This window comes from Tympanuchus pallidicinctus, unplaced genomic scaffold (genome assembly GCF_026119805.1).
Source record: "Tympanuchus pallidicinctus isolate F22 unplaced genomic scaffold, pur_lepc_1.0 scaffold12, whole genome shotgun sequence".
In the NCBI taxonomy this organism is placed as follows: domain Eukaryota; kingdom Metazoa; phylum Chordata; class Aves; order Galliformes; family Phasianidae; genus Tympanuchus; species Tympanuchus pallidicinctus.
Genome location: NW_026294637.1, coordinates 7,700,430 through 7,727,276, shown reverse-complemented (window position 1 = coordinate 7,727,276; position 26,847 = coordinate 7,700,430). Strand labels below are relative to the sequence as shown.

The 26,847-nt window shown below is 42.4% G+C and overlaps 2 protein-coding genes and 1 long non-coding RNA gene across 4 annotated transcripts; 2 read left to right on the top strand and 1 right to left on the bottom strand.

Annotated features, from left to right (window-relative positions):
• Positions 1–114: 114 nt before the first annotated feature.
• BCL2A1 (BCL2 related protein A1) lies at positions 115–3,126 on the top strand. The gene is made up of 2 exons (XM_052671747.1): positions 115–643; positions 2,133–3,126. Exons 1-2 carry the CDS (start codon positions 224–226, stop codon positions 2,235–2,237), a joined length of 525 nt encoding a protein of 174 aa, XP_052527707.1. The 5' UTR covers positions 115–223; the 3' UTR covers positions 2,238–3,126.
• Positions 3,127–5,042: 1,916 nt separating this feature from the next.
• Positions 5,043–25,076, top strand: MTHFS (methenyltetrahydrofolate synthetase). 2 transcript variants are annotated; one of them, XM_052671745.1, is made up of 3 exons: positions 5,043–5,254; positions 8,429–8,693; positions 24,359–25,076. In XM_052671745.1, the coding sequence occupies exons 1-3, from the start codon at positions 5,111–5,113 to the stop codon at positions 24,580–24,582; spliced, it is 633 nt and encodes a 210-aa protein (XP_052527705.1). In that variant the 5' UTR covers positions 5,043–5,110; the 3' UTR covers positions 24,583–25,076. The 2 variants fall into 2 exon arrangements, with proteins under 2 accessions (XP_052527705.1, XP_052527706.1); XM_052671746.1 differs by lacking the exon at positions 5,043–5,254 and adding an exon at positions 7,494–7,658.
• Positions 8,685–12,512, bottom strand: LOC128075213 (uncharacterized). The gene is made up of 3 exons (XR_008203697.1): positions 11,936–12,512; positions 11,599–11,730; positions 8,685–10,865 (listed from the first exon to the last, which is right to left on the bottom strand). It is a non-coding gene; the product is annotated as an uncharacterized LOC128075213 (long non-coding RNA).
• Positions 25,077–26,847: the final 1,771 nt, after the last annotated feature.

The following is a 26,847-nucleotide window of genomic DNA, read 5'->3' as shown; positions in this document are numbered from 1 at the left end:
TCAGCAAGACTTGTTTTCTCCCTGGAACAGACATTTGTCTTTCGTTTCCGCTATGACATATTCACAGCCTACACGAACATTAAGTCATTATGAACAGGAACTTTGTGGTAAAACCAAAAAATTCCATCAAAACCAGAAGATACAAAGCTGTGTGCATGTCCTGTGGCTGCTCACTATCGAGCCTGATTAAGAGCAGCACACTGCTCTCTGAGCTTCGTACTAAATGGAAACTGCTGAGTTCTATTATGTTTATTATTTAGCTCAAGATTATCTGCAATATGTGCTTCAGGAATCACATCTTGGACCAGCCCAAACCAGAGTTGCTCACGTCTTGCGAAACATCGCGTCCTCGCTCCAAGATCAGACAGAGGAGGCACTCAGACCCTTCTTGGACAGGATCGATATTACCTCTGTAGATGTTGCCAAGAGAATTTTCAATGGAGTCATGGAAGAAAAGTTTGCCGACGGAAATACTAACTGGGGACGAATTACGACCATATTTACTTTTGGAGGTCTTCTCACCAAGAAGCTTCAGGAGCATGGAGTTCAGCTCACTGGAGAGGAGAAGGAGCAGATTTCTTATTTCATCACAGAGTACATCATAAATAACAAAGCCGCATGGATAGATGCAAACGGTGGCTGGGTAAGCTGCAATTCCGTGTCTTCTCATTTTCCACCACAGTGTAGATTCAAAGATTTGTCTTAATTAAGGGAAACTTTTGTTACAGACACTTACAAAAACATTTTATCCGGGGTTTTATTTGGTGACTTAATTTATGATGTCTGCAATGTCTGCTTCAGACTTACAGTGAAAACTTTGCTTCTGCTTTAAATAGAACAAGGTTAAAAGACATCTTTCTTTTGAGAAAGGCACTTTCTGTTAACAGCCAAAACCCCAGAGTAAGACTTGAATCATAGGATAGTACAATAATACGGGCTGAGAGAGATGTTAGGAAACCATCTAATTCAACCCTGTGCTCAAAGCGCATTAAATAAGACATTCCAGCACACTTCTTATTACTAAATTTAAAAGTGAATGCATCCTATGGTTAGAGCAGCAATTCTGCTTCCACAGAAGCAAGCTGGTCCAAAAACACTGATGTTCAAGGCAAGGAAAGAATACACAAGTCTCATTCTCACAGTCTAGTCAGTACTTTTGCTGTGGATCTCATGAAGCTGTTATTTAATCCTCCAAATCAGTTTACTTAAACAAATTTGCAGGTAAGCACAATGGGGTCCAATCTTTTTTATCTGTTTGGACTGAGATAATCCTAGAACTTGCATACATCAGTGGTCAGAGCAGAGAAAAGCATTTGTCAATATGCGGATGAGTTCATCAAGCTGCTGAAATTCCCTTCTGCTAGCAGAGGCAAGGTCCCTTTTGCTTTGCATAGTTTCATCCTGACAGTACCTTTCACTACTGCACTTCGGGGGAGGCTGAGTATCAGTGACATCAGAGAAAGTTATTTCCCTGGTACTTTTTTCCTTCTACCTATTTGTAAATGCTACTTTCTCTTTCCACTCCTCTCCAGTCTCACTTCTCTTATATTTCCTCTTTGCTATTTCTTTTTTTTTCCTTCACTTGTTTTCTAGTGTTTCCCTTTATTCTGCTTGTTTTTATCCTTCTCTGATAACATTAAAAAAGGAGGCAGTGAATCACGACCCTTGATGCATCAGATTTGTTGTAATGATCCTCTCTGCATCCCTTGCAAATATAGAGTTATTTCTATTGAGGAGAAGTATTAACTTCAGGCAGCATTCTGTCATAATATGTGCCTTATCACAACAGAATAAGGATGTTAAAGGAAGATATTTACAAGCATATTATCACATCAGAAACACAGTACCTGTATCTTCCTCTAAGGTGTGGGCTCAGATGATGCAGTTCACACTCATTTTCTCTTTACATAGCCAGGGCACAGTCTTTACTTGGAGATAAAACAAACATTCAGCAAGGGGGCACTATTTTCAGCTACTCATTTTGAAGCCCTATTCATCTGGTGGAGGTAGAGCTGTGAAGAGCTGCCCCTCTAAGCACCAAGGTGTAGCAGTGTCACTGATACTGGCACAAAGCGGTGCATTTCTCCTGCACATCCTAAGCTGGCCCTAACTGTGCATATTCTTTCCTACAGGAAAACGGTTTCCTAACAAAGTTTGAAAGAAGATCACCACTATCTTTCTCTACAATTACAGACATGTTTGCAGCTGTTTTTTCCTTGTTCAGAGAGTACTACTGAAATAAATGGACCTGCTTGCTGCAACAAGCTTCATTGCTAAGTTTTCCTCCAAGCAGTATCAACTAGAAAATAACTTCTCTGCATAATTTGTTTTTAATTTATTTCTATTTATTTTGACTAATGCAATGTCTAACACACTCTCCTAATTGTCAAACCTAAAGAAAAGATGCTTCTAAAGAGGAATCAACGCTGCATGTGCAGCAGTGCAAGCCAACCTTTCCAGGCACAACTGCTTCGAGAGAGTCCTTTGCATCCACACAGCTCTTGGAATTTCTGTTGCACCTCCAATGAAAGGACATTGTCTTACTGAAATACAATCCAATGGGTTAGGAAACAAGTTTTAATCTCATTTGTTTTGTAAATGAAATACTACTGTAGTGCATTTTTATTGCAACATTTGTATAAGCAAAAGGGGGGGGGGGGGATTTCTGTGGAGAAAAAGGAAATGCAAATTGCAGTGTAAAAGTGGGTACAAGTTACTGATCCAGACAAAGCAATCTTAATGGGAAGAACAACTTGTGGAAGCTAGCAATTTAAAAATGTGCACTCACTTACTGTTAATGCAATGGTGTGTGTTTCTTTGTTCTATTTTTAATTGCTCATATCTACACTGACTGTTCTTTCAAAATTTTGTAATGCAGTCACCTGGCTGGACTTTTTAAAACTAAATTTTTTAAAGAGAGAAGTACAAATTGTTCTAATTTGTTACAGTGTAGCTACACTAATATTTTTTGGGAAAAAAATAAAATATGCATTTTTTCAAATCTTATGGTGGGCCTCATCTCTTTCAGAAAAAATTGTTGGATGGGAGAAGGGAGGAAAATCTACCTGGTTCAGGTAACTCAAGAAAGCTGTTAGAGAGCTACTGGACAATCTAAGAAATACATGGGTTAGAAGACCAAGTATGTCAGTAGTACATTTGCTGTAGTGCTCCATTATGATTTGGTAGTTTATAAAAGAAATAGACTAGTTTTCATAAAATAAATGATCTGAATCAACTTTGGTGACAGAAATGAATGTTTTGGGTTTCACTGCCAAGTCAGCAAATTCACAAGTAGCCCTAACAGATTTCCAGACTTTCATAGTCTGGGGCAACTACTATTTGGACTCAAGAACCATTTGATTTGAAACTTTAAACAGTAGTTTCTCACTGATTCATTCTAGAAGGGTGTTCTTTAGCTGTACTGACTGTACTGCAGTTGGGAACCAAGGTAGCACTGGGCCTGTGGCTCACAGCAGCAACATTCTGCGATAAATCCTATGTATCACCAAGGCTTTATGACACTGGCAGAATGAAGCAGTCTTCTTCTGGTAATGGGTTCTCCAGCCAACTTGGTGGCTTTAACTACACACACAGATGTTAACATCTGCCAGAAACTGTATCGCTTCCTCTTCCATGAAAGCAAGAGAGATGATTTAGCATTCATTGCTGGACTTCAGCTGACCTCCTTTTCAGTATCTAAAGATGGAGTGTAAGCAAGGAGACAGACTCTTTAGCAGGGTCTGTTGTGACAAGAGGAAATGTGTGTTGGACAAGAGGAAATGGTTTCAAACTAAAAGAAGGGAGATTTACATTGGATATAAGCAAAGATTTTTCTTACAATAAAGATGGTGAGGCACTGGCACAGGTTGCCCAGAGAGGTGCTGGGTGCCCCGTCCCTAGAGACACCCAAGGTCAGGCTGGATGGGGCTCTGAGCACCTGATCAGCTGTAGGTGTCCCTGTTCAGTGCGGGGGAGTAGAACCAAATGGTCTTCAAGGGTCCCTTCCAATGATTCTATGAACACCTAGAGCAGATGCATGACAGTGCCTGTTTCCACTTCCCTAATAATGAGGAAACCAAAGGACATTGGCAGTATCTCCCTTCTGAGCCCATCACCCAGGCCTGCACACAGGGGGAGTGAAGCTGCTGTGGGTGCAGCGCTTTCTGTTCCTCGCAGCCCACGAAATCTCATCCGTATTCCAGGTCCTCCAGCCATCACCAGGGCCTGTAGGGATGTGAAACTATCTGGCAGGCAGTGGTCAAATATCCTGCTGAAGTGTAATTTCCCTTTCTACAACAAAATTAAGAAAGGGGAAATTCTCTGCAATCGATGCTAGACTGAAAAAAGAAATGACAGGCCTTGAAGATGTTTTGGCATGGCACTGGTCTCACCCTTCTGCATGCCCAGAGAAGGACAGTGAAGCTGTGAAAGGCCTGGACACACAAATCTTACAGGCAGCAGCTGAGGAAGCTGGGATGATTCGGTCTAGAGAAGAGGAGGCTCAGGGAAACCTTATTGCTCTCTGCAACTGCATGAAGGGAGGTTGTGCTGGGGCAGGGGTCAGCCTCTGTTCCCAGTAACAGCAATAGGGTGAGAGAGAATGGCCTCAAGTTGCAGCAGGGGAGGTTTAGGTCAGATATTAGGAAAAACGTGTCCAAAAGAGCGGTGATGCAGCAGCACAGGCTGCACAGGGAGGTGCTGTGGTCACCGTTCCTGGAGGTGCTCAAGAACCGTGGGGATGTGGCACTGGGGGACATGAGGCACGGTGGGGTGGGCTGGGGTTGAACCGGGTGATCGTAGCGCTCCTTTCCAACCGTGAAGATTTGGTGACTCTGCACCCTCACAGCTTAGCGGCCAAATGAAGCACAAACCGTGCCCAGAGCCCACCGGAGCTTTCCCTGGCCCAAAACCACGGGACCGCCCAGCTCCCCGCAGGCAGCGCTGAGCGGAGGTGACCGACCGAGCGTGGACAGAGGATGAACTCCCCTCAGAGGCCACCGAGCACCCCCGGCCAGCCCGCCGCCCCACAGTCCCCTCCCCGTCGAACTGAAAACCGCGGGGGTGCCCGGCCCGTCAGCTCGGCGAGGGGCGAGGCGGTGCCGCGGCCTGCATGGAGCCGCCGGCGGAGGGCGGCGGCGAAATGGCGGCGGCGCTGGGGGCCGCCAAGCGGGCGCTGCGAGCGGAGCTGCGGCACAGACTGCGGGCCCTGGGCGCGGCGGAGAAGCAGCGGCAGTCCCGGCTGCTGAGTCGCAAGGTGGGTGCTTCCAGGAAGAGCGGAACCCGGAGGCGGGGGGAGGGCTGCGGGCATTGCAGGGCCCCCCGCTCCTGGGGCGCTGCGAGGAACGAGCTCTTCCCTGCCTTCAGCCGGCGGCCGGGATCGTAGGCCGCGGCGGGAAGCGCTGCGTGCCGGGAGGCGGTGAGGCCGGAGGCGAGCTTTGCGACAGAGCCCAAAGCGGCGGGGTTTTGCGGCAGGCGTTCGGCTTGCGTTTGTCGCATCGCTCTCGCTGCGCGCCCAGCAAAGCGCGTCTGAAAACTTTGCGACTGACTGGTTGCGGCCTTTCGGCTGCCGTTTCCCGTTCGTGCCTTTCAGTGTGCTTCTTCCGTGCAGTTCTGTTCCTAATGTAATTTCCATGCTTTAAAGCTACCGGGCAGGGCTCACCTCAGCCGTGCTTTTCGGAATTTCTGTTTGCATTTGGGTGATTGAATTTTTATATTGCTGTATTTTATCATTTTAATAAACACAATAAAAGATATTTTGCAGTCACTGCGCTTAATAGAACACAGCTCTATTTTTTTTAATTTATTTTTTGCAGCACCAGCGTGTGCATGTAGGTGATCTGCATTTCTGTAGTTATTTTCCTGCAAAAGGACCTGAAATCATTTTATAAGCTTAACTTAATAGTGATGTGCAGCCACTTCATGACATAGCAGCACAGAAACTTTAGGACAGAGGTTGAACTAGAACTCATGTATGCTTTTTTTTTTTTTTTTTTAATTTGGAATGTTTCATTCTTTCTTTCCTCTTTTATATATATATAATGTCCTACTAAAATATGTTTGCACTGTAGTAATTTCCATCCTTAAATTCCAGTTTTTTGGAACACTGTCTAAAAATGCACAGTCCTCGGCCAACCTTATAAGCACCCAGGCCATGTGATGCAGAATAGTTGGAGCTCTCAGCCTTTGGTTTGACCACAGCTGATACACTCAGCAGCAACACATTTGTTGTTGGTAGTATGAACATGCTAAAAGGTAAAGCTTTTGTTTTACTTAAAGGAAGGCTGGGGAGATATGACAAATTCATGCCACCATGACATTTTGCTAGTATGACACAAGTTGAAAGTCTAGAGCTTTCTTCAGACAGGGTGGCATTCTGCAATGACAAAAAGCAGTCAACTTCCTCATGGGAAAGCGATGCAATAGACATGAAGTTTCTGAGAGTGCTGAGAAAATACTTGGAACAGCATGAGGCTCAAAGTGCAGCTTTATAATACACACCAGAAATGGCAGCTAATAAAAGCAAGCACATTATTTTATAGCACCTGAACAATATTTATCGAAGCAAAATATCTTTTCAAAACGATCTTTAAGTTCAAACTGAAATTGCTACGCTAGTTGGCCTAGCCACTGGTGTTTAATTAGCTACTGGATGACTATTCTTCTTTAATGTGCACATCCATGATTGAAGTCGTGCTGTTTGCATGCTCTGATTCTGCAGTAATAGCCATCAGCGGGTGAGCAGAGGGCACATAATATTTTTTAAGCGTGGAAATTTTTTTACTCTTCTCAGAAACTACTCAGAGCAGCTTCATCTTCACGTTTCAGAAAACATCACTAATTTTGTCTTCCTGGTAGCTTGTGGTTTTACATCTCCAACCTCATTTCTTTCTGTACTGCATAATCAATGTGTTGTTGGACATGTCAGAACACATTTGGCCTGTATGGTGCCCACAGCACCACTCTGAAAGAGGAGAGCTGTGTGTTTCAGTTTCTCTGTTCTCTGAAGCCATGAGAAGGTGAGGGAACCCTTCAGTAACATGAATTGCAGGCTTTAGACAGTGCTGTGATTCAACTCAGTAGTCAGTTCTTTCAAACAAAGGCTAGCATGGAGATTCTGTTGTTCAAAAGCTTAATTACTTAGTTGGAAGAGTCTGTGGGTAAGGTTGGGTAAATTACAAAGAGAAATAAAATACACTTTGGAGTTGCTAGGTACATCGTCAAGCAGAACATTACCATAATTAGGGCTTGAGTACCTCATTATATCTTACCTTCCAAAAATGTATCCGTCTTTTGATACTGGGTTTGTAACTGGGGTGCTAGAAAGAAAGAACAAAAAGGAATGAGAACCAATTTGAAACTCAGATATTAGCATATCTTTCTCCAGCAAGTGCAAGGGCTAAAGCTCAGAAGGGCAGAAACCCTGAAGTTAGGCAAACACAGAGGATTTGCTGTTCTCTGTTCATTGATAAGCCCCATTTCTCAATTCTTGAGAGATGTCTGGAAGCGTGTAGAACAATTATAAATCCCATTTAATTCACAAGGGACCCATTTGTATTTGTTTTGTAATAAACTAGAAAAGGAGAAGATAGGCCTTTAAAAAAAATCCTCACAAATCATAATACGGGATTTAATCTGGAATTGGACAGAGACACAGCAAGGTATGAATCCGTTCATTTGTTTTTTTTAAACCACATTCACTGCTTTTTGTTTTCCTTCCCACATTCAATCTTTCCTAAGTCCAGCACAGACAACCTCCTGAAAATCAAAAACATGCAAGTCCATCTTTCCTTCAACCTCTGAAAAACATACAGTAATAAGATTGCTCATCAAAAGCAGGTGATGTTTGTAGCTGTATATCTAAATTTGCTTGTGGAAAGGCATCCCAGATTAACAAAAGAAAGGCCTGATCTTCTAAGACTTTGAGCTCTGCACTCAGCTCTGATGCACATCTTCTTTTGGGTTATTGTAATCAATGTTGTAATCAATGCACTTCTCACTGTGGCCAGGTCCAGTTATGAAGAACAGCATATAACAAAGATGGAATTAAAGGAATGCAAAAACCTCATGTAGTTCTGGCAGTTCTGAGCTGCTGTATTTGTCCCCAGTGATGTTGGGTATTTAAGGATACTGGTGCTGTATGGCATAAGTACTTGAAGGGTCCAGACTGACTCCAAAATTGTTTTGTTGTTAGTCTCAACCTATTTTATTTTTAGCTGGGTACAAAAATTTGCTTATTTTGATTTTGCTGATGGTGGAAGTGTTGGAACAGGAAACAAAGTCATTTTATTCTCTTTATGGTAATTTGTATTTGTACTTATATTTCTACAATACTCCAATGGGTATTTTCCTCCAGTGGTATTTTTAATTAAAATAAAGTCAGTCTTTTTGTGAACTCTCCCTGAACTGATGATGGCAGTTTCCTTTATAGGTGATTGGGCATTCCAAGTACCAAGAATCCAAAAGAATTGCAATCTTTCTGAGCATGCCAGATGAAATCCAGACAGAAGAAATCATCAAAGACATTTTTAAGCAAGGCAAAGAGTGTTTCATCCCACGTTACAAACCTCACAGCAATCACATGGACATGCTGAAGTTGTCATCAGCTGAAGACATGGCTTCACTCACTCTGACATCCTGGAATATTCTTCAGCCTAGTGATGGTGACAGCACAAGAGAGGAAGCTCTTGCTGGCGGTGAGTAATTTCGTCATACATCATAGGGTTGTTGAGCAGGAGCAGCCTGGTGGGAAATAACCTGATCACAAGAATTAAGCGCTTTGCTTTGGTCTTACATGCTTTGGTAGAGATGCTGAGGTCAACGTTAGCAGGTGTTACTTTCTCTTGCCTGTTTTTCACTGCTCTCTGCCACCACTCAGCAGAGCTGGCAAGAGCAAGACTGGACAGTTGATCCAATAAGTCCATTGCTCCAGATAAATCATCTCTCTGGTCCTGTTCCAGGGACAGGCTCAATGCAATCTTGGCAAGCACAGCATACAGGCTCACAGAGGAGGCAGGAGCTTGCCAGGAGTCTCTTGAGATGCCATTGAAAGTCACAGGGATTCACAGTTTTCAGATACACTTTGAGAGCTTTGATTTCCACTGCATGAAAAGTGCAAAACTTTTCACATGATGCCTATAGGCTGACATGAGAATTTTCTGAAATCTTTGATCCTGAAAATTGTATTGCATGGGTGAAGCACAGTGCTGCCCATGTAGAACAGTTTTCTGGACTGAGACTTTAGACTGAAAATGAAGTAACTTGCTTGCAGGATTGGATAAATATCAAACTCTTTTCAATCATTGTTGTTCCCTTACCTTTTTTTTTTTTATTCTGGTCTTACAGTGGTGCCTCAGATTCTTCTCAGCGTTGAAAAGTTCATGTAGGTCTGCATTGATCCCAAATTAACCTCTGTATTTCACCATGAAATTCCCCAGAGTTTCTAAAGAATTGTGAACAATCTTTTCTTTGTCTGCATTATTGTTACTTTTTATAAGCAATAACATCATCCTGCAACATCTGCAGAATTTTTTAGTGGTATTAATGGAAAACATGTTGCATTTGTGCTTGAAACCTCAGTCTGGGGAAATTTTCTCTAGACGGAAATTTACCATGCAGACAGCTTCCACACCTCACAGCTTTTGAATGTGCAATACAGAAACATAAAATTTATATGAAGCTGTTTGGTTGAACTGGGCTTTGCATTTGTTTTGGGATGCTAATGCACTTTCCCTGAGCGCTGTGCTTTAGACAAACATTGCTGAAAGCGTTAGCTCTAGTACATAGTCTTCAATTATCAGCATTTTCACTGTGTTTGATTCCTTTCTCTTTTATTTATCATTACCTCTTCCTTAATCCATGATCCCACCTGTCCATGTCTGCAGTATAGCTAGCAAGGGATTCAACTGCTTCATACAGCTGTGCTCTTTGCATTTAATATTTAGTACTGTTACTTGCTTTCCTATTGGTTTTCCTTCATGAATTTGCAGGTATCAGTGGTATCTCAGAGCTTCTGAAGGTAACCCATAAAAAGTCCAGGGTTCTGTTGACTGGGCTTGCTTTAGGTACTCAAAACAAGCTTTTGTACTACCAAAGAGCTGCTGTTGGTTGACTTTAATAAGTCTCTTGCCGAGATCACAGAGTAAGCACACAGTTTTAATTGTAATGAGAGCAAGAATTACCTGGTATAGAGTACATAGGAATGGACTTCTTGGGGATGACTTGTATGGGGCTGTGAAGATGGAGATGCAGGAGCAAGCTGTGGTACCTGTTTGTCTCTGGAGCTGCTGCACCTGGATCCAGTGATGGGCATAGAACAACACTAAGAAAGCTTGGTAACTTTTAAAATGGTACTTTGTTTTTATGACCAGCAGTTGAAATCACTGATGCACAGCCGCATCAGACTTGCTCTGCCTAAAGCTTCAGTTTAATCTTTTGTACTCAGTAACAAACAAGTAATTAATTCACTGTGGATTGGAAGTCAGACCATAATCCTTTCTCCCTGGATAGGTTTTGAAAACTATGAAGTAAGTTTGGTTTTTTCTTTATGGCATGGTTGAACACACTCACCTCAATCTTTCTCCACAGAAACAGACACCGACTTTCAGTGCTTCTCTAAAATACTTCTACATTTTTGTGTCAGTTATATCCATTGAGCTTTGGTACGTTTGCAGGAATGCAAATTGTCTTGCTGCCACATTCATCCTCCACTGTTGGAATTATGCATGGATGAAACATTTATCTTTGTGATGTTATCAAATACTGTGGTGATCCAAGGCATTTACACTGATATCAGGAGATGACATGGTGTTATATTAGTAATGTTCCCATTGCTTTCATAAGTTGCTATGTAATTTCCAAGGAATACCCTGCAGGTACATAAATAAGTCATGTCACTACTGAGTGTATTCATTTTGCATGACAAAAAGCTTGAATTCAGATAGCCCTTAAAACTTCTTTACTTTTTACAGGTGTGGTTGTTGTGAAGAATAGCTCAAATGTAAGGCTAAGTAAATTTCACATCAACTTCCCTAGTCTTCAGTAGCACTCACAGGCTGTGAGTACCAGACACCAACCCTACCTTTTGAAGAAAGTCTTTTTTTGTTGGATCAGGGTTTACCTGTTCTCATCTTGGCAGCACATGGTGTTACACATTGCTGGCACAGCAAAAGCCACTGCAGGTTTTGTAGTAGATAGTCTGTTGTCTTCTCTACCGTGCATTGATAACTGGTTTTCATATGAAGAGTTCTTTCCTTCAGGCTAAATGGACATGGTAACAAGTAACAAATGTGGGAAAAGCCCAGATATTTGGTATGGGATATGGATGTATATATGTGCATTACTCAGTTGATTTCTAGATATATCTGCTGAAAAGTTCTCAGCAACCTCTCAATTTCTCAATATATGCCCTTTCATTTGATTATATCCTTGCCCACCTAAAGCATAAATACATACTAGTGTAGTGTTTGCTGAAATGGTACTTTTGATTAAAAAAATCTCACCACAGTAACTGTTTGTGGGAGTATAGACACCTTGCACAACTTTGGAAGGAGTAAATCAGATAAAACCATGCTCCCTGTTTGCTTTTTCAATGATTCTTACAGAGATTTGAAGGGTACTTCACCAGCAGCTCTCATCTCAGCATGGTTTAAAGAGGCGGTGTGGTTCAGCAGGGTGGACGTGGGTTTCCTTACTTGTATTATCATGTATTATTATTTTAATTTGCCTAGAGTACTATAGAAAAAAAAAAAAAAAAAAAGAAGCTAATTTAGTACTTGTAAGAATAGATTATTCTTCTTGGGTCTTGAAAACAGTAACTGGATTCAACACATCCATATGATAAAATGCCCCTATAAGGAAAATCAATGGCAGATAGCCTAAATTGCCCCCCAAAAAGTTGATGGTCACAATCCAGTTAAAGAAAGAAAGAATTACTTACCACCCCCCAGGATCAGGTCTTACAAATACACCAAAAGGAAGGATCTGCAGGTACAGATCCTTCCCTTGGAGCAGCCACCCCTTAAATGAGGCTTAGGGAGAGGTGGAACCTGGTTCCAGTCACACAGGTGAATTGTTTTCACCTGTGCTCCCTGGGCTGGCTGTGTACCTTCACCAGGTGCTCAGTCATTGGTTCATTCCCATACAACCCCTTTTCAAACCAGTAATTTCTCTGTGAACTTAATGTCTGCCTCCAGCCCTCCAGTTCTTTGCCCAACAGTCCAAGTCTCCATTTCCAAGCATCTTTTCTGAGCCAACTCCCTCTTTCCTCTTCCTCCCAGCCATAGGCTGCCATTTCGTGGGCAGCTGGGCCAACATAAATAGCTTCCCTCCACCGGAAAGGACATCATGTGCTTTTTCTTCTTTCACTTGCCTGAGCCCAGACATACAAGATTCCTAGTCCCAGTATACTCATTTCCTTCCCCACTGGGCTGGCTTCTTCTTCATTGACTTGGAAGAGTTCACTTTCTGTTAAATTTTCATTTTCTTCCGCTGAGCAATGCAGAATTGCTTCTCAAGCATAGTTTGGTGATAGTTTTTGTTGATCATTGCAGTGTTAAATAAGCTGCTGCCCTCTCCTCTTTACTTTCTTTCTCACTGTCCCCATCCCTCCTCTATGAAGCAGTACAGGTATCTGTACTGGAAACCTAGTCTAGGTTAGAACCAGCCCACCACCAGTAAAAGACTCTCCTCTTAGGGCTATGTGCCATTTGGACTGCTGCAACTACAGGCTTGGTAGGGAGCTGGTGATGAAGAGTTGTGTAAACTGGTGGCTCGCCAGAAGAAACGCTAGTGAAACTTCAGTCATTTCCTTCCTTGTTTCACTTCCCAGTCTTGCTCCAGTTTGACAGGCTTTGTGATGGGGCCCTCCTGGCTGCCCATGGCTTGGAGTCTGCAGGCTGGAAGGCCTGAACTTGCAGCTCCAGCTCTCTCTGCTGGCTTTAGGAACGTCCCTTCCCTGTGATTGCAGCACGCTCTTACCCTGGCCTCCCCATCGTAAACTGGATGAAGAGTATTTTCCTCCTGTCTGCCTGTTTGGGTTGGGATCTTTTAACTCAAGTGACTGGATTGAGTTTGCCATGTGGCTGTGGGGCAGGCAGAATGGAGGGAATGTCCCATGTAAACTGGCACTGGTTCCTGGAAAGTTGCGGGGCTGTCCATGTGCGGTTTGGAGACGGTGACAACTGGAGAGGCCCAGCATTAACCCTGACAGATCTTTCCTGAGCCCATGCAAACAGCAGGTTTTAACAGCATTTTATAAGACTGACTCAAATGGACTTTGAAAGGGTTATAGCCATGTCGTTGACACAAAGGCTACTCTGATCAAGATTTCTTGCCTGAAAACATGGAGCTGCAGAGCTTTTCTGGACATTTTTTGCTAGCTTTGTTCTCAGAAACCGATGAACCGTTTTGTCTGAAATTAAAAAAAAAAAAAGAACTAAACAACCTCGGTTTGGCAGAAATACCCAGGCTGGAAAATGTCATTTGAAAATATAGCATTCTGTGATAATGGGCCATGCTGAATAAGCTGCAGCTACTCTCCTGAAACATAAGTATTTTGCTCCCAGAAATGAATGTATAAAGAACTGGACTTGTAATTTACTTTAGAGACTTCCAGAATTTTCAGTACTGGAAATTTGGTGACCTCCTGATTGCAGTATTTGTGTTGTACCTTCAAAATAATCAGTGAGATGCTAACTAGACAACCCACGATTTGGAAAGTATGTTATTTATTAATCATAAGGAAAAATCCAAAGTTCAAACAAAGTGAGGAAATGCTAACATACATCTAGCAATGATTTACAGCTGCTTTGTTTTCACACAAGCCTTGTATGCTAGGTTAGTTACATTTTGCTGTCCTTACAACTTGCAGAATACTTTGAGCCTTGCTGCAACATGAATGCCACAACATGCTGGTAGCAGGGAAGTGTGGTGTACAAGAGCTACTTATCCTCACAGGGAAACACTGACTTCCTCTAGACTGCCATTCCAGGCAACCTCATGTGGTTCAAAATGATTCCAGGATGTTGATTAGCTCTATTTTAAACTTTTCCATTAGGATCTGCCCTGCAGAAATGTGTTAGCCCTCAAAAGCTGGGTTTCACTTGTCACTGAATGCCACTATTGAGTCATACATTCAGAGAGCTGCGTGTGTTGCCAGGACTGATGGTCTGCCTTGTGATGCTGGCGGTATTCTTAATCGTTCCAAATTTTAGCAAAGTTCTTTAGAAGCAGTGAGAATACAATCTTAAGAAGTAGAGGTTTAACATACAGGTAAAATGGGATGTTAAAAGATAGGTAATGGGCTAGGAGCCCTCTCCTGCCCAAAACAGAAAGCACCAAAAGTGAGAGGATTTTGAAAGATGAGACTTACGGGAGCTGAGAATCAAAAGGCAGTATGAGGAGAAAATGCCTTGCCTTGAAGCACAGAGGTCTAATAAGCTACTTCAGATCCATTAGAGGTAGTGGTGTTGTATGTGGAGGTTTAATGGGAGTATGCAACATGCTGTTAATCATTCTGAAAAAAGGCAGGTAGTAAATAATACTCAGGGGTAACTGTGACATACTTAAGTGATAGACATCTCAATGTGCATATCTGGAATAAATGAAATATGGCTTTGTGGAAAGCAGGCATGATAAATATTGCTGTTTAGTAAGAAAAAAATCAAAACACTAATCAAAATTGTAAAGTGATTGAGGATAGTGTTAGGTTTTCCTTTCCTCTGGGAGTCTTGATTAAAACATACACTACAGTATATGTCAAGAGTTAGATTATAATTTAAAGTCTCTTTGCGCTGGTCATGAAAAAGAAAATCTGAAACCATAGGACGAAACAAAATGGAAAATCAAGGCTTAGTTCTTAATGTAATCTATTTTTTAATGAAATGATCCGTGGTTTGGATGAACTTCTGCATGGAGACAATGAGCCATAGTATTTTGATACGCATAAGGAGAACAAATTCAGTGCTGGGTCACAGCTCTGGGCATTCAGTCCAGCATCAGGAGTTTTACAGGGTGCAGGAAATCTCACAACCTGTACATCTGTAGCAGTAACTGAAATTTCTTCCTACCTCTGTACATGCAGGTCCTGACTTATCCCCTTACAAACAAGTTCTCTTTTCTGCTTTAGCTGTGTGCACTCTGGTCGTGCCTACAAGCAGCTACTGTTATTTGTATTAAGCCCTTGGCTCTGCAGCCTTCTGACAGCAGTGAGTTGTACTCAGTCATAATATGAAACATTATGTTCCCTGTTACGTTAATATTGTATTATGTTCCTATGTTATGTGAAATACTATGTTCCTTGTATTCAATTTAAATCTGCTGTTTTCATTTCAAGTGATACCTCATTCTTCTGTGATGAGAAGTAAATAAGGATGTTTGATTTACTTTCTCGTTATTATTCATTGCTTAGTTAAGCCTGTATTATAACAATAGCATTTTTTTCTTTGCCAAGTGTTTTCTGTTTTCTTATTCTCATATGAAAGCTTTCCTACATCTGTAGCAGTTCCACCCACAGCTCTGCCAACCTTTGCGATTTCTCTGTGTTATTTTGGAGAAAAGATGCCCGAGATACCATTTTATGCCGAGGCGATTAAACATTGTGAAACATGTGTAACGACAGTGTATTAGTTAATTCTTTCTGTACATACCATATCACTGCTTTCAAATCAACTAGCTGGGTAGGTCTTTTTTGGTGGTTTCCACACAGGTAACCCACAAGCACAAGTTTTTACACAGATGCGTGTTACGTTATTCCAGCTCTGTAAAATAGACCAGAGGTAATCTTAAATTATTCCGCATAGTGTATTCCCTAACAAGGAGCACTAGGAAGAAACTTGCTTGTAAAAATAACTATTTCAGGGTTTGGACCCAGCTGTGGCAGCAACTGCTCCCCCAAGGTTTCTGTGTGTTTCAGCCTTCAGCTGCAAGATGTGCGGTGCCATCCCCAGCGCTGGACCCATCTTCCCTGCAGTGATGCCTTCCCTTCCTCTGGTGCTGCACAGCTGCCACAGCTCTCTCGAGACAGCCCTGCAGCACTCCACACCCAATTTGCTACTTGAACACTCATACTTTTAGTTGAACTTCTCCCATTTCTTCTATTTGAAATTCACCTGCAGAATTCTCCTGCAGAAGCTGTCAGCTGGAGGTGTTCTGTGGGGACGTTTCACTGAGGGACATGTGGGCATGGTGGGGTGGGCTGGGGTTGGACTTAATGATCTCAGTGGTCTTTTCAACCTTAATGATTCTATGGTTCTCTGCATGGTATGATTACAAAGAGTCTCTGTCTTTGAAAGATTTTGGGAAAAAAAACTCTAAGATGGGAAAGTTGATGTGTCTCTGTGTCATCACTTTGTAACGTCCTTTGGTATCCTTTCATCCTGAATTTCTCTGGTGTAAACTAAACCATGAACACTGTGGTTTAATTTTAACACTATGTCTATGCAGGGTGTCCTGCAGTGAACCTGGAGGCCTGAGAGTTCTATTATGCTACAGCTTTTTGCTTATGTAAAGTTCATTAAGGCTTTAAAAGTGCTTTTCTTTGTAATTTTAATTGTCACATCCACATTTGCCTTCTTGCAGAAAACATTCTCCTTGCACTCAGGAAAACAACTAAAAAGATTACTCCTGTAATCAATTAAAGTTGATACAGAACTAAAGTCAACATAGGCACAGGCTTTAAATTCACTTCGAGTGACTCGAAAGTGTTTTGTTTCGGAATGCTAATTTTGCTACAGAGTGAATAGTAGCATTGTCATTTTCTTTATCCTGTCTCCTGGATACAAGAGTCTTTCAAAAGCAAATAAGAGGTTGAGTTGTTTTGTGGAGTGTGGCATGAGTCTGTGCAATAAATTAGTACAGGGGAAACACAAAGATGGAGGTATCTTTAGCTGCACCCAGACAGATTTTTGTCTCCCTTTATTTTCCTTTTTGGAAAGGAGGAGGGGACACCAAACTTATCTCTGTGCCTTGGTGCACGTCATCTGAATAATCTGGAGGAAACCTTTTCCTGCTGGTCACCTGTGTATTTGCCCACGTGGATTGTAGGTGCAGTTTGGTGAGAGAGCTGAGCCTGCTGGCTGGTGCCAGTCCTGCTGCCTTAGTCTTGCTTCCAGCTCTGTTCTGCCCTCGTCCTCGCAGCTCTGTTCTCATCTCTGGTACTCACTGCTGAGCAGATTCAGCTCATGAATGCGGCACAGGATTACTATTTCTTCTTTTTTCCTTAGGATTGGTTTTCTGCCAGCTTGTTGGGCTCTGAAGCCAGGTCAGCATTTTGTCAGTTACAAAAAAATTGTCTTCCTGGCACAGGTAATTCCTGCTCTCTTTGCTGAGATTCAAAACACACCGTCAACTCCCAGTGCAGTGGGAAATCCCACGGAGCTGGCAGGGAGCCACTGGCTTCTAGGGGGCAGGAGTTCCTTGCAGCTGTTTCACAGTATGAGGATAACCCTTGGTCTTCATTTTGGCATCCTTACTGTGCTCATTTCCTGCTTGTGGTGGCTTTAGTGCTCGTGGGACGGGAATCCGCTTTTGGGTGTAGATGGAGGGCAAATTGCTGTCCAGTAGTAATGTGAAGTCCTTTGCCGGCAGGTGTCAGTATTCCATAGATTTACTGTGGAGCACTGATGACATTTAGGCTGTTTTCTTACAATTGAAGTCTCATCCCTGCATTGTCACACACATAGGAAAGAGCAAGTGCTCCAAACCAACATCTCTGGATAATAAGGGCATCTGGAGTGAGGGAGATAGAGAATTCCATGGATGTTGGTATCTTTTAAGCTGTGCAAGCTTAATAAACCCAAAATCTTGTGATGGAAGAAGCCAGATTTCTCAGCTGCTGTGATGTCAACATGTTTGACACTAACAGTGAAGGTGCCATTATCTACAAACCAGCTGACTCTCCCTGCTCAGCAAACCCTGCCAGTAAGCATGCCTAATGTTTCTGTCAAGTGGTGTAGCTCCTTGCAGGTTTCTACACAGCTGATGTCTTAACTGTTTGTATTTAACAAGCAGTTTGGAGTATGTTTTGAAAGACTATCTGCTGACTGAGTCAAAGAGGTTGGAAATATTGATAGTGATACATGATGTGTTGAGAAAAAAAATCCCCAAATGATTCACTTCTGACATATTTTGATTTAAAAATAGCCAGACAGCAGAAAGCAAAAGAAGAACAAGAGTGAAGAAATGAAGTGCACATGTGCACGTGTCAATTGGAAGTGTTTAAAATATTTAAATAAGTCCTTAGATAATCATTATGTTGAAAGTAGCTGATAAAATCTTGAAGAATCTCACATAAATACATATTGAGATACACAAAGATTCTCATGTTTTAGCAGAGTTAGCCAGCATAAACAATGCCTTGCCAGTTTCTCTGAAGGAATAGCACTGCAGTTGGCATTTACTGGTTTAACAAGATGCGTTGATGTGCTCTAAAGAAGCTGTAAGGCACTTTGGCTTCCCTTGGAGTTGCTCCTTTGTACATCTGGCTTCAGAGCACTGTGGTGCTTTACAAACAAAGGAGAACCCAGGTGCGACCAACCCTTAGGACCAAAAATTGTTTGTTTCCCATGCTTTCCCAATCAAATCATTCTAACTGTGCTCAAGTATCTGAATGTCAGGAATAGGTAAGTAACTTTTCACAGGCCGGTAACTCAAACATTTCTAGGCAATGATTTCCTTTACTCTGAATTTGCAAGACCAGGCATTTTTGTAGGAGGCACTGGGTAATTACGGTTAATTTACTGTGCTTACACCAGCTTGATGAATAATAGTGAAATAGAAAAGTACTTGATCAGATTTTCTTTTGGGTAGACATTTGGCAAATGTTGAAAATGAGACATAGACCTCAGCTGACTGCGACTTAAACCTCAGGGGAAATGAGTGTGATGGTTGTAGCCTCACTTGTGCATGACCCACAGTGGGAGCCCAGCTAGAATTTGCAAGTCTTAGCCTTATACAGTAGCATCACTGATGACACATGAAGAGATAGTTTGGAGCAGAGCAGGTTTGTTTGTGAAGCTGTGCAGGGCCCTTAACCTCTCAAATGCCTTGGCGCTAAATTTTGTTTTAAATGAGTTCAGAATAGAAGGAGGATGTTTACTTGACTGCAGCTTCACAGCACAGAAGCTGATCAGAAGGAATTATTAGTGTGTTTTGCAAGTTTAATAACAAGAGAGTAGCTGCCGCTCCATTGTTTTAAACCTGTATGAGTGATGGCTAGAATGTGGCTTCTCAAGGAGAAGTATAAATATTTTATCATGCTGTAGTTCAGGAGGGCAAGTGTGAACTGTGAGACCGATGTTTCGTGCTGACACAAAACACAGAATGGATGAGTAGGCAAATAAGTGCTGAGTTGCTCGGTGCTTGTTTGTAGATTCTGCTGATGGCTCTATTTTCTGCAAAATATTTTATCGCAGTAATAACGAAAGCTGTCCCAAGTCGTGCTAATAGACCAATTAGCTGTGGCACATAGATGGCACAGCAGATAGGGTGAATGTATGTGTGCAAAAGACATTGGTGGGTGCGTCATAGTTGTGCATGGAGTTAGATAAAATGTTGAGGTGTGTAGCAGAGAGATGATGTGTTTGAAATGAAAGGCAGTATTTTTCCACACTTTCATCTGGAAGGAAGGACAGGGAGGTTAGCAATCTCAGCAGTGGTGCAAGGGGCACTCCGGGCATTCTATAGGGGAAGGCTTAATGCTAGTCATAAAAAGAAAGGAATTTTCTGTAGCATAATTGAAATATTTGCTCCTGTGGAATTGTTTCCCATGAGATGTAGTGATTAACCTAGACCACAGTGAGTTAGGTGCTCTGCAGATACAGAACCAGATGATGATCTGTGCCCTGCAGTGTACATTGAGAAGCTAGCACCTACCCAAGAGATAAGGCATAACTGTGCTGATGGTAATTAAAGTTACAGTAATGATTCTGCTATTAATTAGAACTTTCTCAGTTATTACAACTCATTGGCCCATACCCTGCATGTCGCCAAGACTGGTACTTTCAATATTAGGATTCAGTGCTCAAGTTAATGTTTACTTCACAGATGCAGCCTGTGGTTACTGTGTCCCTGGGATGGCAGTGCTGCTGTTCCATCTCCGTTAGGACTGTCTGGCTGTGCAGGGGATATGCATGACCCACACCAGGCAGCAGGCAGGTGAGGCTGACTCAGATCCAGGAGGTCGTGCTGGCTGCCTTGCCTGGGACAAGGCCCCGGCAGCCCTTCCGTGACCCATACCTGTGCACTCTGATGGACCCTGCTGTAATTAACCATTGTCAAGAGTGCTTCAGAAAATGCCTCTTGGCATTTCAAATAGGAACATCAGAGTAAGGAGAGGAGAAGTAATCAGGTGCAAGGAGCAAATCTTTCCCTGGGGAACAAATCAAACCTGATATCATCATAAAGGGTAATGAGAAATGCATTGCTGAAGGGAGGAAATTCACCAGCTGCCTAGAGGAAATGAAACTTTGTATTCCCTATTTAAAACAGCAGAGAGAGGGTACTAAAATTTTGGTCTGCTGGTTAAGTGGGGGACACGCAGTGTGCACACTTGCCTGTTGCATGTGGTTTTGCCACACATTTCCTGAGTCCTTGGGCCAGTCGTTTCACTTTTCTGTGACATAAGGTTTGTCTACATGGATGTGTGTACAAAGTGTGCCTGCACAGCCACATGGCAGGTTCTGAAGCTGTGACTGCATACTGCTAAATAAAGCATGACCAAGTGGCACAGTGCAGCCCTGTCCCCACTATGGAGAACTTGGCCTGTCTCATCTCTTTTGGTCTCTCACAGTGCCAGGCAGTGCGCTGGTACTTGAGCGGTATGGACGAGCTGTGATCCTGCAAATGAATTTGCTTTCTGGCCCTGCTTTATTTAGCTGTATAAATGAAAGCTGTGTGGCCATGTCAGCATGGCTGCATGCCCACATTGATAAGTCAGCGTATATTATTTCACACACAGCGCTACACAGTAGAAGGAGCTGTGGCCACAAGAGCTCATGTCACAGATACAGCGAGTATTAGGTGATTGTCATTGTAATTGCCAACCTTACTTGTATACCCTGTAGCTTAATTAAAGTTTATAAGAAGCATTAGTATTCTCTTCATAGGAGAGCTGGGCTAGTGCAATGTATTGCTGCCTGAGACTGTGTTCAGCCTTTAGCATTCTGCAGACATTCTGTAAGTACTGCAGGAGGAGTGCAGATTACCTGCAGCAAAAGACCTCTTGATAGTGAGCGTACTGTGAGTGTTGGTTTTCTCCCCTGGGCTCCTGTATTGTCACAGGGATCCACAAGCCTTTAGTTAAGGACTGAAGGCATGCGGGGGAGAGAAACATTACAAGGAGAGGGGCAGAAGTAGGTGAAGATCACAAGGCCTCATTTACAGTGCCTATAAAAACTGATGGGGTGTCAGGGACAATGATGCCATTCCACAGAGTGAAAGTGAGAGAAGTAGGATGTGGGAAAGGAGCAAACTTGCAGGGTATCCTGAGTGGCAACTCGTGATCCTGCAGGGCTGGAAGGCTGGTCAGCGTGAGGAGGGCACGTGCCTTTAGGAGTAAGATGTCTTTTCCCTCCCTTGCCATCCTGTTGATGTCTGCTTGCCACCGATAGTAATCTTACACGTCTGCAATCTTGGTCTCATCTGTGTGTCACCTCTCATCCTGTGACGGCTCTTCCCCCACGCTGCCGCAGGCACCGCAAGAGGTTTTCTTGCTCCCCAGGTTGTGCGGAGGGGAAGTGTTTTCTGCATGCAGCTTTCTGCTGTTCAGTCTAGCTCCCAGAGTTGGATTTTGGGGCAAATTCTTGAAGTGCCTTCAGGCTCGGTGCGGGGTAGCTGTGTCATTTTTCTACTGACAGTCTTGCTTGGTATTTTACTTAAATCTTGTGCAGTGTGAGTTGTGTGGATATCAATCAGTGTGTTGTGAGTCAGAGTAAAGGCATTTAGTATCACAGTGCTCCAATGGAAAAAAAATAAATGAGGGTAGCTGTTAAAGCATTTACAGCATTGTTTTTCATAGTGAGATTTGCACAAGCTTGTTTGAGTTATTTGGCATAAAAATTCCATGCTTATAGAGGAAGCTGAGTCATTAAAACAGACTCCATTTCTCCAGAGAACCCAGAAGAAAACAGTGCTTTAATGCATCTACGTTCACTCAAGTATGCCCTGTGCTATCAGTTAAACGGCACAGAAAATATATTTCTTCCCAGCACTGTTCTTGCCAATTCCTCCTTCCCTTAGTGCTTCCCTTGACTTGCTTTTCTTCTGTCTGTGATATAGATGTAAAGAGAAATGGCACCTTTTTGCCTAGCAAATTTGCCCCTTGTGTACAATCCTACCTACTAGCAGTAGCAACTGCAAATGTTTTCTTCCTTTTGCCATGAGAGTCACATGGAGTGAAAAAAGCTTGAAACAATTGTATGCTAGAATGAGTTTCTTTCTAAGCATGATTGATGCTTGGTACATACAGGCTCCTGGGCCACCTGAATGCCTCTGGTTTGCTAGTGTGATGCAAGTGATGGATAGAACAAGGAATAAGCATAGTATTAATTGCAGGAGGGCTTGGCATGCATAATCTCCATTACTGATCATGATAACCAGGAAAGACCAGTTGGTTCTTACATTTTAGTCCATAGATCTGACAATTGGCAAATGTCAGTTTTTACTCACAAACTGAGATTTGTCATGGTGCATCATGGTCTGTGTGGTAATACCATTAAAACGGCATCTGTCTTCAGGGGACACTGTATTTCCTCTCTGTTGCCTCTTTTCTTCTTTGTGTGTTATTCACCAATTGTCTTTCTTATGAAACAAAAGTTGACTGCAGTGTGGTGAATCACTTGGGCTCCCTTTTACATCAACCAGTATTACTATGTAGCCTCTCCTTTGGCTTATTCCCTCTCTGTATTTCCTTGACCTTTTTTTTTTTTTAAAAAAAAAAACCACTCTTGCTAACTGCATGATGCCAGCTTTATAAGATTAATCTTCTCTAAGGGTCTCTTACTGCATTGCCTTGCATATTTTATATCAGTGTTCTAATTTGGTCAGATCATGATGGATAGTTGTTCACATCAGTGACTCCTCTCTGAATGATGAGCAGTGGAAGACAATCTCCAGGAGCTTGAGAAGCGTGTGCAAATGAGTTGGTCTTCAGTGCAGTTTTAGTCTACTCTTCCAAGTTGAGTTCAGAGTTGATTCTTGATCTCACTTGGGGTTCCTTGGAAGCTAAAAAGCTCTGCTCAGCTCTGGTTCTTTCAGTACATGCTCCCATGTTTCTCCTTGAATGCTGAGTTGTGTTCTTCAACTGAAAGTGGTGAGAGCTGTGCAGTCCAAAATGGCAGCAGAAACTTGGTTTGGATGTAGGAAAAGCAGAAAAATACCTGATGCATCCCAGCTCTGGTAACAAAGCAGAAAGTAATTAGGAACGTGCTTCTTAAGGTATTACTATTCCTATAAGGAAGAAACAGAGGATGGAGATGTAGCATTTGCTTTCTTTCCAGGCTCATATTAGCTGTGCTTTCGTTCATGCTAGCTTTCCCCTTCCATTCCTCACCTTCTTTCCTTAAGTGTCCATCTGCTGCAGCAGCAAGTAATGCAGGATTTTATTTGCACTGTGAAACTAGTAAGTGGTGTGTTCTGAGTTCAGCAGTCAGTACCAAGGCAGCCAAATTCATTTGTTCAGAGAATGTCTTGCAAGATTTCTAATGCCAAAAGAACAATCTCTGTGTAAGGGATGAGAAGCATCAGAGTGGCTGCGACTGTGCCTGGTGGATGGATGTTGTGTCAACTCAATCCCTTTACGTACCTGGCAAAGAAGAACTTTCAGAATATATTGTCTTCGTGCCTCTTTTTTGGGAAGATGAGTGTTCAAAGGTTTGTGACATCTTAACAGCTATGTCCAGAAGGTGCTTTTTCTCACTTATGCAAGAGAGAGCATAATCTTTCTTCTCTCCTTCTTTATTCTTTTTCAATGTTTGTGGCAAATGTTGAAGTTCATTTAATTTTCTGATTCTTCCTGAATTTAATTTCTCTGAGTTCAATCTCTGTCTAGATTTATAGTCATAATCATTTGTATTTGTAAGTGTGAGGTTAAAGTGATAAAATAAATTTGTTATAAGGTAGATTTTTTTCTTTCTAGCTTTTCAAGGTCTGATTATTTTACAGCTGAGCTAGTATTCAGTTGATAAGATGAAAATGTAAATTCACAGGCTTAGCATTCAAGGTATTTTTCATCTGATCAAAGAAAGGGAAGCATTCTGCAAAACACAAAGCTAGCATTTTTGCTATGCATAAAATTATCTGGGTGTAGTCCAGCCATCAGGAAATCCACATCGCATCCATTAATGTGTATTTTGTTTTTCTACAGGCGGTCTTGACCTTATCTTCATGCCAGGCCTAGGGTTTGACAAAAAAGGCAACAGATTGGGAAGAGGGAAAGGATATTATGATACCTATCTTGGAAGATGTATGAAACATCCCAGTGGAAAGCCTTACACGATTGCCTTGGCATTTAGGGAACAGATTTGTGAATCTGTACCTGTGACAGAAAATGATGTCCAAGTAGATGAAATCCTTTATGAAGACTGCTAGAAGTGCCTTGGTACCATCCTGCCTTCAGAGTGACCAACCAAAGACTACATGTCCATCAGTCAGAACTTTGCTAATAGTCATACATGATGCTGGGGGCATATTTGCCTCTGAGCTGCAAGAACAACAACAACAACAAAATACAGCAATGTAAATGTGGTAATGGTAATGCAAATTGCATTGATTTGTTTCTAATTAATGAATACCTGTAGTGCATTCTTATTCTAGAACCGATAGAAATAAGAGTATGCGACTCTTTAGGAGTCATTTCTTGTCATCATACTTGTGAGGAACAAGCTACGTGGCACTCACAGTTTTATTATTTCAGTTTCCAAGTGAACTGCCTGCTGCTACAGAGAAAACCTACAGCAAGCTGGGCTGAAAAAGGTGATTCCAAAAAAGTCTGAGCTGATTTTTCTGTATTCAAATAACACTGGTTGTTTGCTTGGCTCTTCAGAGTGGTCTCACAATAAAAGGAGTATCTGCTAATAACAAAAGTTTCGTGTTTATGACTTCTGCATATGTTTGTTTCTTTTGTCTCAATGTAAATTTGTCATGTTGTCTCAGATGTGATCAGTGCATTCTCAATTATTTTGGTAAAGTATTATTCAGTGTTACTTCAACCTATGTAATTTTGTATGAGCCATTCAGAATATCCCATTGGGTTGGATGGAGGTTTTAACTTGCCCCTGAGCAGACAAAAGGCGCTGTGAGTGCAATACTTTGAGAGCGATGATGGGATGAAAGAGCCTGGCCCACCTTTAATATTGGCCTGCTGGGCTTCCCACCAATGTTTAAAGAAAAGCTGCAACCTGAGCGTGGAGCTGAGAGCAGTTTGCACTGTGGGCTGTTTAGTAAAGTGATGGTGATCAGACTTGGCCGTCTGTCAGTTCTGTATCAAAGTAGCTCATGCCACCAAATGAAAGAAGCATTTTCTCACTTTGTGTGCTGCAAACTGTGCAGAGTGAGAGGTGTTCATGGGTTGGGATGACAGTGTTGGTGCATGCAGCAGAGCAGCCTCCAGCTCCTCTCAGCTCTTCAGTGCTGTCAGCTGCACTGCCTCACAGGAGGCAGGCAGGCTCTTACAGTTCAAGACCTTAGGGGAATAAATGTGATGAGAAAATTGGACTGGTTTTGTTGTTTTCTCACAGTTTCTGTCCTGGCAGAGCTTTAATCCCTTCTTCATTTCTGAACTTCTCTTGACATAAGGAGAGCAAGAGAGAAAAGATGGGGCAGGTTTCGTGCATAACAGGTCTGTCTGCAGGGCTGTTAGAGTTCACTGATCACATTAGGATGAGCCCTGTGCCATATGGCACTATCTGCCTTGGACATCAACAAAGCTACGCTGATGCCAGCATTTTTCACAGCAGAAACCTGGATCCCAATTCTGATAAATGTTTTAAATGCATGCATTAAGTCCAGCCCTATTCAAGCAGCTACATCCTTTTAGCCCACCAAAATCAGTGTGCTTTTACTGGCGTCCTTCCTCAAGGTCTAACCCTGGAGGGTTAGCACTGATCCTTAGGCATGGTTCCATGGTTTTGGTAGTATGACTCTAAGCACGACTGCATGAATGCTACACCAATTCTGGCACAAATCAGGAGACCACGTCAGCAGAAAAGAACATAACTAGATGCTAATGACCTCCTGCTGTAACATTCAAGCTGAGGAGAAGCTTAAATCAAGAGGAAATGGTTTCAAACTAAAAGAAGGGAGATTTAAACTAAACATAAGAGAGAAAATCTTACAATAGGGGCAGTGAAGCACTGGCACAGATTGCCCAGAGAGGTGCTGGGTGCCCCATCCCTGCAGGCACTGCAGTCACGCTGGATGGGGCTCTGAGCACCTGATCAGCTGTAGGTGTCCCTGTTCAGTGCGGGGCAGTGGGACCAGATGGCCTTGAAGGGTCCTTTCCAACTCAAATGATTCTGTGGTTCTGTGATTCCATAAGCTGTGATGGTTGGTTCTGAACCTGAGGGTTTTTTGTTTTTGTTTTTTTTTTTTTTTTACCATGTTTGATTAGAATGCAATGAGAAATAACTAGGGAGCTATTTAATACACTGCATCATTGGTAGCAAGAGATGCTGGCACAGTGTTTCTTGCCAGCCACTCCTGAATCAGGAGATCATCACAGCCTCATTGGCCACAGGACCCTGGCTGATGGAGATAGCCCTTAACATTTGGCTGGTAGGGACAGTAAAACAATATTTATGTATATTGTCCTGAGAATCAGAGCTAAATAAATGTGACAGCTTTCATTTGGCACCC